Raw genomic sequence first — 12,581 nt, 5'->3', positions numbered from 1 at the left:
TACAAACCCAGAAAATCAATGAACATGGATATATTAAGTTCCTACTATGTATAGCTCCTATCAGGCCAAAGATAGTGTCTTCTTCTTCATCTTAATGACCTATCAGTTTTCATTAAGTTGGTTTGCCATGAAAGTGCCTAGGTTGATTTGCCATAAAAGGACATCCCCTTGGTTGCAAATACACCTCCCAACGGGCTTCTAAAATATTTCAGCAAACAGTGTAAATGTTATTTCCCTAGAATTACCGTAAGGAAATGTATCACTCGTCTCCTGTGCAACCATCCCCTTCTGTTCCATCCTCTCCTCCAGTCCCTCCTCCATCCCAAGCCCAGGAGATGCAGCTACCATCTTTTCACCCAAACAGGCTTTGCTCCACTTGAGAAAGTCTTATTAGCGTCTGCTTCTTTTCCAGGTGCAGCTTGAGGTGTCACAGGCATGCCTTTGATGGCCTGAGGATATTCTGTGAAATTTTCCAAGAGGCTTTAGCAATCAGGGTCCAAGGAGGTAACCGATAGCACAGTCAAATTTAAAGAGTGTTTATTAATGGGTTGTTTATTAAAGGTGTGGAAAAAATAGGGAGACCTCAAGGGAAAAGGAGGTATCGTGGAGTTAGGTCATAGGTAATAGGTATAGGTAACAGAGAAGCGATGTTACCACTCCTAGGTGTGCAGGCACAAGGAGAAAAAGCAGTTATCACAACCTGTGGACAGAGGGCTGTGTGGGGAGAGGCCTTCTGACCAAAGCTGTAACCTGAGGTAGGTCAAGACAAGGAGTCAGCTCAGGTGACTGCAGGAGTTAAGTATCCCTTCCACTCCCACTGCCCATCCTTTGATCTGCTGCTGGTGTTAATATTGGCCAAACCCATCAATGGAGCCCATACAAATCAGTCTCCTACTACAGAGGAGGGTAGAGAAGAGAGGAGAATATTCTGGAGGGACAAATGGTGACTCATCCAGCAGTGGGGGCTGCTCTGTCGGCCCATTTTCATGTGTCTTCTGTGTACTGATGGGTTGGTGACAAAATGTATTGAAAGGGGCTCAATTATCCTTACTGAATGATAAGTATTCTATCTAAGTATGATATCTAGACTGAAAATAACATGGAAATGAAACTCAGATCTGCCTCAAGAGGTGTGTTTGAATTCGGATGTATTTTAGGACTATTAAGATGAGTGTTTCATGTCACTCTTGAAAAAAAAAAGAAGGAATTTTTTTCAGCATTTAAAAAATTCTTGAGAAGGAAATGAACCCCACTATCCTCAAGAAAAGAGCTTCCCCTACTCGTGAGACAAATTTACACAATTTCTTACATTTCCAAAGCTATAGTGTTTTCTGTGGCTTGTTGTATAACCATGTACTTCTGGCTGCTCAATTGTACACAACACAGCCAGAAGTCAGCAGTGTTCTGTTGATTCCAAACCAGTGTTTCTGAGTTTTAACAGGCAGACAAAATCAATTCAACATGAGTAGTATTTCTTCTAATAATACATCCCCTTCATTTTGTTTGGCTCTGCATCCCTTGTTTTAACTAGTCACGAAAATATGTTATCAAGAACACTTCATTCTCAACAGCTTCCTCACCACAAAACTCTGTCAAAGTAGAATGGACGTCAGAAATACTTGGAATTCTCTAGTCACTATATTGAAACAACTGCGGAGTAAGATGAAAAAAAAAATGGTTTCTTAATTCTGTAATTGGCAGGAAAAAGGCTGCCTTCCCAGTTGCCAGGTATATAGATGTTATAAACAGGATAGAGTTTATTAGAATTTCCTCCTTAACCTTAGTAAATTGGATGTTGTCAGCAATCTTTAGTCTCATCATTAACTGGTTTGGTAATATTTCAAAAAGGATTTTTGTATATACAGCAGTCCATGGTTAGTATCAAAGACAGACTGTTTATTGGTTGGTTGATTGTTTGCCTTTCATATGGAAAACTCAGTTTGGGAAAGGAGCTAAAATCCATTCTTTGAGCTTTCCTTTTGAAGTACACTATTAAGAGAGAAGAAGCTTGGTGAGGCAGGGGCCATCATCTCCTCTCTTGTTAGTGCAATTCAGCATGAAACCACGAGCTGCCCTGCCCTGGATGCTGATCAGAATAGAGAGCAAAACTGGGCTGATTATTTCAACTAGATGAATTTACAAAATGATGAGTACGTAACAATACAAATAAATGAGTTCATACATTTTATTCTGTGCTGTATTTAAAAATTACTTATATAGATCAAATTAGGTAACCTGGCTTCAAATAAACTGAAAATAATTTGATTTATAATTTTGTAAAATTCCATTCTTACTTGTCATTCACAGGTAAACCCAGTTCAATATTGATAACATTTACAGAGAAAAAAGTGGAAACCAGTATAGAATAAAAGTGAAAAGGACTCTTTTACCTAGTTCTAGAAGAAATGAATAGCCATTTGGAAAGAGATAAAATTAATTGCATCTTTCAACCAAATACCAGAATGTACTCTATATATATTCCAGACATAGATGTGAAAATTGAAAATATACAAGTATTACAAGAAAACATTGGTGAATTCCTTTATAACCCGGGAGAAGGGCAAGTCTTGCAAACCATGATCAAATTCTAGAAAAAATAAAAGACTTTGCATGGCAAAAAGCAAAACAAAACAAAAACAACACCACCATAAACATAATCAATAGATAAATGACAAACTGGAAGAAAATATTTTTAATTTATCGCTTAAAGGGTTAATTTCTAGATAAATAAAGAGCCCTTTTAAAAAGAAGAAAAGACCAAAAACCTAATAAAAATGAACAGAAGATGTATATAGATGATTCACTAAAAAGAATTATGTAATTACAGAGCCAGCCCCATGGCGTAGTGGTTAAGTTTGGTGCACTCTGTTTTGGTGGCCCAGGTTCATGGGTTCAGATCCCAGGTGCAAGCCTACACCATCTGTCAGCCATGCTGTCGTGGCAACCCACATACAAAATAGAGGAAGACCGGCACAGATGTTAGCTCAGGGCTAATCTTCCTCAAGCAAAAAAAAAAAAAAAAAGAGGAAGATTGGCAACATAGTTAGCTCAAGGTGAATCTTCCTCACACACACACAAAACAAATTATATAATTGCACTTAAACATAAGAAAACAAAGTTTAACCCTATGTGTAACAAAATTAATACAAATTATATTACATTGATATATACCACTTCTCAAATATCAGATTTTTGAATCAAAAGCTTGACAATGTATCCTGTCAGAAAAGCTGTGGAGAAAGAGCTACTTGCCATATACTACAGGAGGGGAAACAAAATTGTTTAACCCTTATGGAGGGGAATTTGGCAATATCTAACAAAAGTACACATGCATTTATCCTTTGAACTAGCCAATCTCACTTCCAAGAATGTACAGTGAAGATTCATCTCTATAAATATGAACCAGCACATGCATGTGTTTATACATTACAACATAATTTATAGTAATAAAAGACTGGAAACAACCAAAATGTTCATGAATATGGGGGCTGGTTGAATAAACTATGATATGTTTTGTGGGTAAAGTGGTAGCCAAACCCTTTTCCCTTCTGCATGAGGATTTAACTTTTGGCTAACTGTCTAACACTGTATTCCTGACAACTTGATAAAAGTAGAATATCAACCACATCCCACCAATATTGCCTCTGATAAAAAAGACCCCTGACTGGTAAATTACATCTGGACTGGGGGGAATTGTAAATAAATTATAAATACCTTTACTGAGGGTGGTGACTTTCGTAACTAGGCTAATGCCTTGTGGAGACCCTGAAAACTATGCCTACGAACTGTTACAAGAGATCCTGGCTCCTGTGAGAGCTAGAGTGCCTCCCCTCCCCCCCAATCCCTACTCCCACCCTGTCTGCTATGGATCTCATCTCCTTGCACCTGAGATGTGTCACCTAGGGAGAAGAGCCCCTGAAGTGCCTTGTGGGCTGTCACCAACATGGACTGTCACATGGCTTCCTGCTGAGAGCAACACTGATGCTGCCCTTGGGGTGTCTGTCTTTTATCCTTCTAAGTAAACTGATAGTCTCCTGAGTCTGAATGGCTAGGAGAACCTAAGAAAACTCCCTCGAGGGCACAACTATAAAATGGAGAACTATGCACCTGTAAAAATTGAGAAATATGTCTATGACTGATATGGAATAATTTCCAGCACATTTAACAGATGTGTGAAATGAGGAAATAAAAAGACAGAATAATGGGTTTTGTATGTCTATAAAAATAAAAGAAAGGAAATAGAATATGTACGAGTGTATGTGTGTGTCACATATACACATACACACATATACATATTAGTTTACTTTTACCAAAGAAAATGACACAAAAAGGATAAACCAGATGATGATAGTAGTTACATTAGTGGGTGGGTAGGAAATGAGTAGAGGAAATAGGGACAATTAGAAAATTTCTCAGAGTATAACTTTTTACGTAGTTTTGACTTTTGAACCATGTTTTTCATGTTCAAGAAATAAAATTTAAAAAATTCTGAAATTGAACCTAAACATAAGCAAATAAACCTAATAGCACAGTAAATTAATAATATAACCATAGACCAAAGAATTCACTCAAGTAATTTTTAAACACCACACTCTGACTATATACATCCTTGGTGAGATATAAGCAAAGAAATCTGAAACTTCACTCAGTAGGCTTTCTGTTAGCAGTAATATTAGTATGGTCATTATGAAACTATTATACACACATATAAGATAACACAAATATATAAACAAATAAATAAACGTAAAATAATAGTATTATTAAAAACAAAAACATTCAATCTAAGAGAAAAGGAGTAGAGATATAAGTTAAGAAAAATTATAATATTGCAACTGAATTGGAATTAGTCACATGACTTCATGATTTTTAAAATATATTTCCTTGCTCTTTCCACTGAAAAGCCTCAGAAGCAATGACACCCCAGTAGCAATAAACATACATAGCATCCAGATCCTGGGTTACAAACATTATGCCCTACAAAAAGGAACCAGAATTCTGTGGAGAAATGGTGATTCCAGGTCTGATGTAGGAAAATCCTAAGATAATCCTAAGGAAATGCTTCAGGAGCAACGAGTTCACATAAAAAGCAAGAGGGGTCACTTTGAAAAGGCTCCCATTGGCCAAAGTTAGATTAATTTAAACGTCTGAAAAATAATGCATGCATTTTATTTTAACAAACAATAAATAAAAATTCATGTCCATAGTAATACTAAAAAGGGGGCATGAAGCTCCTTTTTACAGAAGAATGCCAGCTAACAAATGTACTAGGAATGATAGAATTAGAAAATCATTGTGTTTCCCCAATTATGCAGCCACTATGGAAAACAGTACGGAGATTCCTCAAAAAATTAAGGATTGAACTAGCATACGATCCAGCTATTCCTCTGCTGGGTATTTATGCAAAGAACTTGAAAACACCAACGCATAAAGATACATGCACCCCTGTGTTCATTGCAGCGTTATTCACAATGGCCAAGACTTGGAAGCAACCTAAGTGCCCATCAAGGGACGAATGGATAAAGAAGATGTGGTATATATACACAGTGGAATACTACTCAGCCATAAGAAACAATGAAATCCAGCCATTTGTGACAATATGGATGGACATTGAGGGTATTATGCAAAGTGAAATAAGTCAGAGGGAGAAGGTCAAATATCATATGATCTCACTCATAAGTAGAAGATAAAAGCAACAACAAACAGTCATATAGGGACAGAGATTGGATTGGTGGTTACCAGAGGGGAAGGGGGGAGGGAGGAGAGCGAAAGGGATAATTCGGCACATGTGTGTGGTGATGGGTTGTAATTAGTATTTGAGTGGTGAACATGATGTAATCTATGCAGAAATAGAAGTATAATGATGTATACCTGAAATTTATACAATGTTATAAACCAATGTTACCGCAATAAACAAATAAATTAAAAAAAAAGAAAAAAAAAGGAATTGATTTAGTCAATAATAGCCAATGAACCCTGAAACCATAACATAAAAACCTGGGAACAAAACCTTTGTATGGGGCTGAAATATCACCGAATCTTTACTACTACTGCAAAAAAATGTACTTGCTTAGTGAAGAGATGTTTCAGTAACCACTTTCAGCAAGCATCACGAATGGGGGACCACCTGACATCGTGTACTTGTAATTGATGCAGCATGAAGTACAACATGGAATACTCAGTCATCTACTACTCTTCCCAGGAAGTATTTCACTTGAATATCAAGTCTCTAGACCCAACTTTCAGGTTACAGAAATAAAGAAGACAGAGCAACAAGTTAAATGACACCAAGAAGAAACAATAAGTCAAATCCAAAATACAGGAAGTTCTAAAATACAACTCTCCTGAGCTCCTTGCAAAATCATTACTATGGGGGAAAATGTAGGGGGATTGTTCTAGATTAAAAGGGATTAGAGAAATAGTACTAAATGTGAGGCACAAGTTTGGATTAAATCCGGTTGGGGAAAAGAAATGGCTGTAAATAATTCTTGGGACAATTGGGGAAACTTCAGTAGACTCTGGATATTAGATGATATTATAGAATTATTGTTAATTTGACTGCGTGTGATAATGGTATTGTGAGTAAGTAGGAGACCATGCTTATTCTTTGGTGATATACGCTGAAATAACTTAGACATAAGGTTCCATGACATCTGCAGCCTTTCAAATGCTACATCTTTCTGCATGTTTTAAAATTTCATAATTAAAAAGCTGCAGCGAAAATTAAAGAGAAGAAAATTATCCCTAACAACAAAAACTAAATTGTAGCTATTTACAAGTAAAATTATTCCTTAGATGAGTAATAGGGACAAGAGGTGGGGAGTTTTCCTGCCAAGTTAGGTCAAAGTACCACTTGGGAAGAGAGAAGAAAATATTTGATGGAGTTGTTTTGGGGCGATCTGTACATTTTCCATTACCTAAAATAACCATTAATGGACATCATAAAGGGTATTAACTAATGTATTCAGTGTTCAGAATTTTAAAATATTTTTATTATAATTTTATATAAAATAGTTTGGTAACAAGGAAGGTGAAGCTCATGAGAAAAATATTCAACCATACTTTTAGAACCTTTTTCAATCGACCACTGGAGAAATATTGTGTATATCACTTGTATAGTTTAGTAAGCACCACTAGCATCTGCATTGCTTAGTAAGTGCTCAGTAAATAAGATTATGTACTGTTTAAGGAGCAGAGTGTGGGGTAAAACATAATCACCACTACTACTTTATAAAAATTTACCGTTTTTTTAAAAATATCAAGTTTTCTATATCTTTCCTAATTCTCTATTTGTTCTACCAATTACTCACAAGGGAATTTTGAGATCTCCAACTATTATTGTCAATTTTTTCTATTTCTTCTGCCAGTTCTATTAGTTTCCGTTTGGGGTATTTTGCAGCCCTCTTATTGTGTGAATACATATTTATCATTGTCATTTCTTCTTGATGAAACGTCCGTTTTTATTCCTGGTTATACTCTTTATTCTGAAGTCTAGGTCTTTGATACTAACATAGCTCCTCCAGATTTTTTATGATTCTTGATTTGACAGTATATCCTTGTTTATCCTTTTCCTCTTTACCTATTTGCACCTTTATATTTAAAGTGAGATTTTTTATAGGTAATATATATAGTCGGGTCTTACTTTGTTATGCAGTCTGAGGATATCTGCCTTTTAAGTGGAACGTTTAGGCCATTTATATTTAAAGTGGTTATTGACACGGTTAGTGTTAAGTCTACCATATTCCTCTGTTTTCTATTTGTCTCATCTCTTCTTTCTCCTTTCTTCTCCCTTGAGTATACTTCCATTACACATGCCTTAGTTCTTTGTATTATTATTGTTATACACTTTTTTACATAGGTTATAAACCCCATGATACATTGTTATTATTTTTTCTTGAACCAATCAATAAATATTGAAAGAAAATGAAAAACAAGAAAAGAAATATTTCATATTTACCCACATATTTACCATGTCTGGCCGACTTCACTTCTTCGTGCAGTTCTGTTTCCACATGGTATCATTTTCTTTCTGGATGAATAACTTCCTCTAATATTTCATGTAGTACAGTTCTGTTTGGCACAAATATTCTCAGTTATTGGTGACCAGATAAAATTTTTATTTAGATGTTTATCTTGGAAGATAGATGGGGGGGTGTAAAAATTCTAGGGTGACTGTTTCAGCACCCTAGAATTCAGCACCCTAGCATTCAATGAATTTAAAATGTCACTCCATTATCTTCTGGCTTGAATAGTGTTTAAGAGAAGTTTGTAGTCATATTTACCATTATTTGTCTGTACCTTGTGTGTCTGTGTGTTCTGGCTGCTGTTAGGTTTCTATTTATTACTGTTTTTTATATTATCATAATGTTTATTGGTGTGGTTTATCTTGCTTGAGCTTCATCAAACTTGTTGGAACTGTGAGTTTACAGAATTCATCAACTTTGGAAAACTGTTAGCTATTATTTCTTCAAATATTTTTTGTGCACTGTCTCCTCCCAAACTCTGGAACTCCAGTTACATACATATTACATAGCTTGACACTCAGGCTCTGTTCATATCATCATGATCATCATCAGCAGCAGCAGCATCAGCATCACCATCAGGGACTGAAGAATACCCTAAGCAGATTTCTGCAATTCTTTATCCGAAAAGTTACCTCCTTCACGGAACTCTCTCGTATCTCTAATTAAATATTTATCTGAATTCCAATGGTGAGAAAACATTTGTGTCTCATTTACAAAGAATATCTTATGAGAGTAAGAAAGCTAGTTTTCTTCAATAGTTTTTAGGGGATAGATTAAAAAATAGTTATTATAGCTGCCATCAGAGATTTGTAAAAAAATTCTCTTTGGGAAAATGCTGAAACAGATTAAGGTCTATGCCATAGCCTGACTTATGGGAGACAAACATTTTTAATTTCTTTTAAATTTTTAACTAATGGATCATTTCCTACAGGCAAGCTTGCAGAAGGAAAAGCTGGCAGAGTGATGAGTCTGTTTTTATGGAAATAAGGTCATTAGTACTCATCTTTGATGGAAACAATTCATTTACTCTTGGACAATACTGATGAGAGAAGAGGGAAGGAGAAACAAACAAGAAACAGAATGAGTAAATATCACTTCATGGCTTAGATCTTGGAACTGAAATGTAAGAACTGTTATAACATGAATTAAATTGAAACCAAAAGAGCTGTATTTTAACAAGGAAAAATTTGAGATTATAAGCTAAAATTGCTTGAATTTGTTGATGCTGCAAACTATAAAATCGTATGCTAATCTTGAGGAGACAATGTTAGTTTTACCATATTAAAAACTTTAATATAGCTTTCCAGATAAAGGGTTTATTTTTGAAGACACATACACACATGCATGCACAAATACTGAAAATATCACTATAAACCTCATTATCATGAAATAGGAATGTTGGCAGTATTGATACATAATATTCAGGCATGATGTGTGATCTTGGGTTGTGAGAATGTAGTGATGAATAACTCCCTGGAATTTGAATGAATGACTAGTTCATTCAATTAGCAGAGGGAGGAGATGGCCACATTGGAGAGAATAGGTCTTCTGGCATACAGGGTGGTAGAAGGGTTTGGCTACTCAAGGATGGGAATAGCAGAGCTTCCATCACCCAGTCTGGAGCTTTATCAATGCTAGACAGAAGTAGCAGTGGTGTTTTCTCTACAGCTGCCCCACTGGGCCTTGCTCCTGAATGCTTAGCAACAGAGCCAGTCCCCTGACCGTCTTAGAAATCTGTGAGCTACTTAAAAGCCCTTAACAAATCTGTTTCCTGTTTTATTCTAGAGTGTATTCTATATCTCATTGACATAGAAATCAAGAAAATGTATTGGAGTTAACTACACAGGAATCAGTGACAACCAGAGGATGGGCTGTTTTAACATAGTCATAGGACATTAGATTGATTGGGGGAGTGAGACACAAAGGAGAGGTAGGGAAAGGAAGCCAGCTAGCTTAAACAACTCTTTCAAAAAGTTTTGGAGGTAGTGACGTCAGCATAATGGTGAAGTGAGTTGTTCTCTTAGTCTCTCCTCTTTAAGTTACAACTAAATGGACATTCATTAACCAGCAGATAACTCCCTGCACAGCAGAATAGTATGTCTGAGAGATCCATGCAGCTATATATCTGAAGGTGGGAGGACTGGATCTCTGGGAGGCAGTGGAACTAGGTGAGCGAACCCCTCCCCGGTGGCAGTGAGCCAGGTTGCGGATCCTCACACAGTGGCCAGCACGACTGTAACAGGAGGTGGAGACAGCTCAGCCTGTGTGAATGCTCTCAGAGCTGCAGCCTGGCCTATGGGAGTGCCCACTCATGGGAGCAACCACTGTTCTGTGACAGACCCACTGGTGGGAATGCTCTACTCCAAGTGGTGGTAGCTCAGCCCCCATGAAGGCATGCTTCTACTGAGCAGAGCACAGGCAAGAAGGTGCCGTCCCTGCTCAGAAGGTGCCTCCATCCGCAGAGCACAGCAACCTGTGGGACCCGCCAACTGGTGGCTCAACCCTTGTGTGGGCGCCCCTCCCTCCTAGTGCAATGCAGGTGAGAAAGTGCCCTGGCTGCTCAAAAGGCACCCCACCCACAGAGGACAGCAGTGCACAGGATCCACTGAGTGGCAGCATAGCCCTCGCATACGTGCCCCTCCTGCCTAGCACACAGCAGCTCCGCCAGTCCCCTGCTGAGCACAGAGGCCCCGCCCACAGTGCCCAACGCACTCGCCCAGCACAGAGGCTCTGCCCGGGTGAGCACAACCTTCAGAGAGGCTGCGGTCAGCCCAGGTAAACACAGAATAGCCTGAACCTGCACAACTTCCAGTAGAGGGAGTGGGATCAGAAAACACAGCTCCTGCTCTTGCCAAGCAGTGGCGGATGGAATCTGCAATTTGATACTACCAAAAATGCACAAGCAAAGGATCAATTCATCAAACAACATGAAGAACTACAGTAACACTTCAGAGCAGAAGGAAAATGACAAGTCTCTAGAAACCAACCTTGAAGTCACAGAAATTTACAATCTAAATGACAGAGAATTCAAAATAGTAGTCATAAAGAAACTCGATGAGTTACAAAAAAACTCAGAAAGACAGTTCAAGGAGCTCCGGAATAAAATTAACAAGCAGAAGGAATTCTTCACCAAAGAGACTGAAATTCTAAAAAAAAAAAAAATCCAAACAGAAATTCTAGATATGAAGAACACAATTAATGAGATAAAAAATAATCCAGAAATCATAAAAAATAGAGCTCATGTTATACAGGACAGAATTGGTGAATTAGAGGACAAAAATACAGAAATGCTTCAAGTAGAGGAGGAAAGAGAACTAAGGTTTTTAAAAAATGAAGAAATTCTTTGAGAAACATCTAACTCAATTAGAAAAAGCAACATAAGTATTCCAGAGGAAGAAGAGCGGGAGAAAGCAGAGAGCTTGTTCAAAGAAATAATAGCTGAGAACTTCCCAAACTTGGGGAAGGAACTGGACTTAAAAGTACATGAAGCCAATAGAACTCTAATTACATCAACACAAAAAGATGTTACTATTAAATCCAAGGCATTTAATAGTAAAACTGGCAAAAGTCAATGACAAAGAAAAAAATATTAATAGTAAAACTGGCAAAAGTCAATGACAAAGAAAAAAATACTAAGTGTAGCAAGGCAGAAGAAAATAACCTATCAAGGAACCCCTATCAGGCTTTCAGCAGATTTCTCAGCAGAAACCTTACAGGCTAGGAGAGAATGGAATGATATATTCAAAACACTGAAAGACAAAAACTTTCAGCCAAGAATACTCTCTCCAGTGAAACTATACATCAGATATGATGGAAAAATAAAAGCTTTCACAGACAGACAAAAGCTGAGGGAGTTCATTGCCACTAAACTTCCCTTACAAGACACGATGAAGAAAGGCCCCCTACCTGAAGGAGGAAAAAGGCAAAGGTTTACAAAGCTTTGAGCAAGGATATAAATAGACAGATAAAATTAAAAAACTGCAGCTCTCTATCAGAACAGGTTAGCAAACATTTAATTACAACATAAAAGATAAAGGGAAGGAAAGCATCAAAAATAACTATAAAAACTTCAATTTAGTCACAAACTCACAACACAAAAAAGAAGAATTTGTCACAAGAATAACTCAGAAGGGGAAGAGGAAAGGGATGGAATTGCTTAGGCTAATAGAGATAAGAGGCTATCAGAAAATGGACTATCTCATCTATCAGATCTTTTATACAAAGCTCATGGTAACCACTAAACAAAGAATCACAATAGAGCGAAAAATCATAACTAAAGAGAAAACCATCACAGAAAACCACCAAACTGAAACGGCAATCAGAAATACAAGGGAAGAGAAACAATGGAAATATAGAACAACCCGAAAACAAGAGATAAAATGGCAGTATTAAGCCCTCATATATAAATAATCACTCTAAATGTAAATGGATTGAATTCTCCAATTAAAAGACACAGAGTGGCTGGCTGGATTAAAAAATAAGACCCCACAATACGCTGCCTCCAGGAAACACATCTCAGCTGTAAAGACAAGGATAGGCTCAGAGCAAAGGGATGGAAGG

At 37.2% G+C, this 12,581-nt stretch overlaps 1 protein-coding gene across 2 annotated transcripts in view; it reads right to left on the bottom strand.

Moving 5' to 3' along the window:
- The window catches only part of RGS17 (regulator of G protein signaling 17), a 108,073-nt gene that overhangs the window by 53,233 nt on the left and 42,259 nt on the right, over positions 1-12,581 (bottom strand). The window contains exon 2 of one of the 2 annotated variants that reach the window (XM_058534125.1): positions 7,967-8,067. The exons of the other annotated variant lie outside the window; for it this stretch is intronic. Coding sequence (XP_058390108.1) covers positions 7,967-8,019 — 53 coding nt within the window. The 5' untranslated portion in view covers positions 8,020-8,067. The remainder of the gene's footprint in view (positions 1-7,966; positions 8,068-12,581) is intronic. 2 annotated transcript variants of the gene reach the window in all.

This window comes from Diceros bicornis, chromosome 39, assembly GCF_020826845.1.
Source record: "Diceros bicornis minor isolate mBicDic1 chromosome 39, mDicBic1.mat.cur, whole genome shotgun sequence".
Lineage (NCBI taxonomy): Eukaryota > Metazoa > Chordata > Mammalia > Perissodactyla > Rhinocerotidae > Diceros > Diceros bicornis.
The sequence above is the reverse complement of the archived record's forward strand: the minus strand, read 5'-3'. Positions and strand labels throughout refer to the sequence as shown.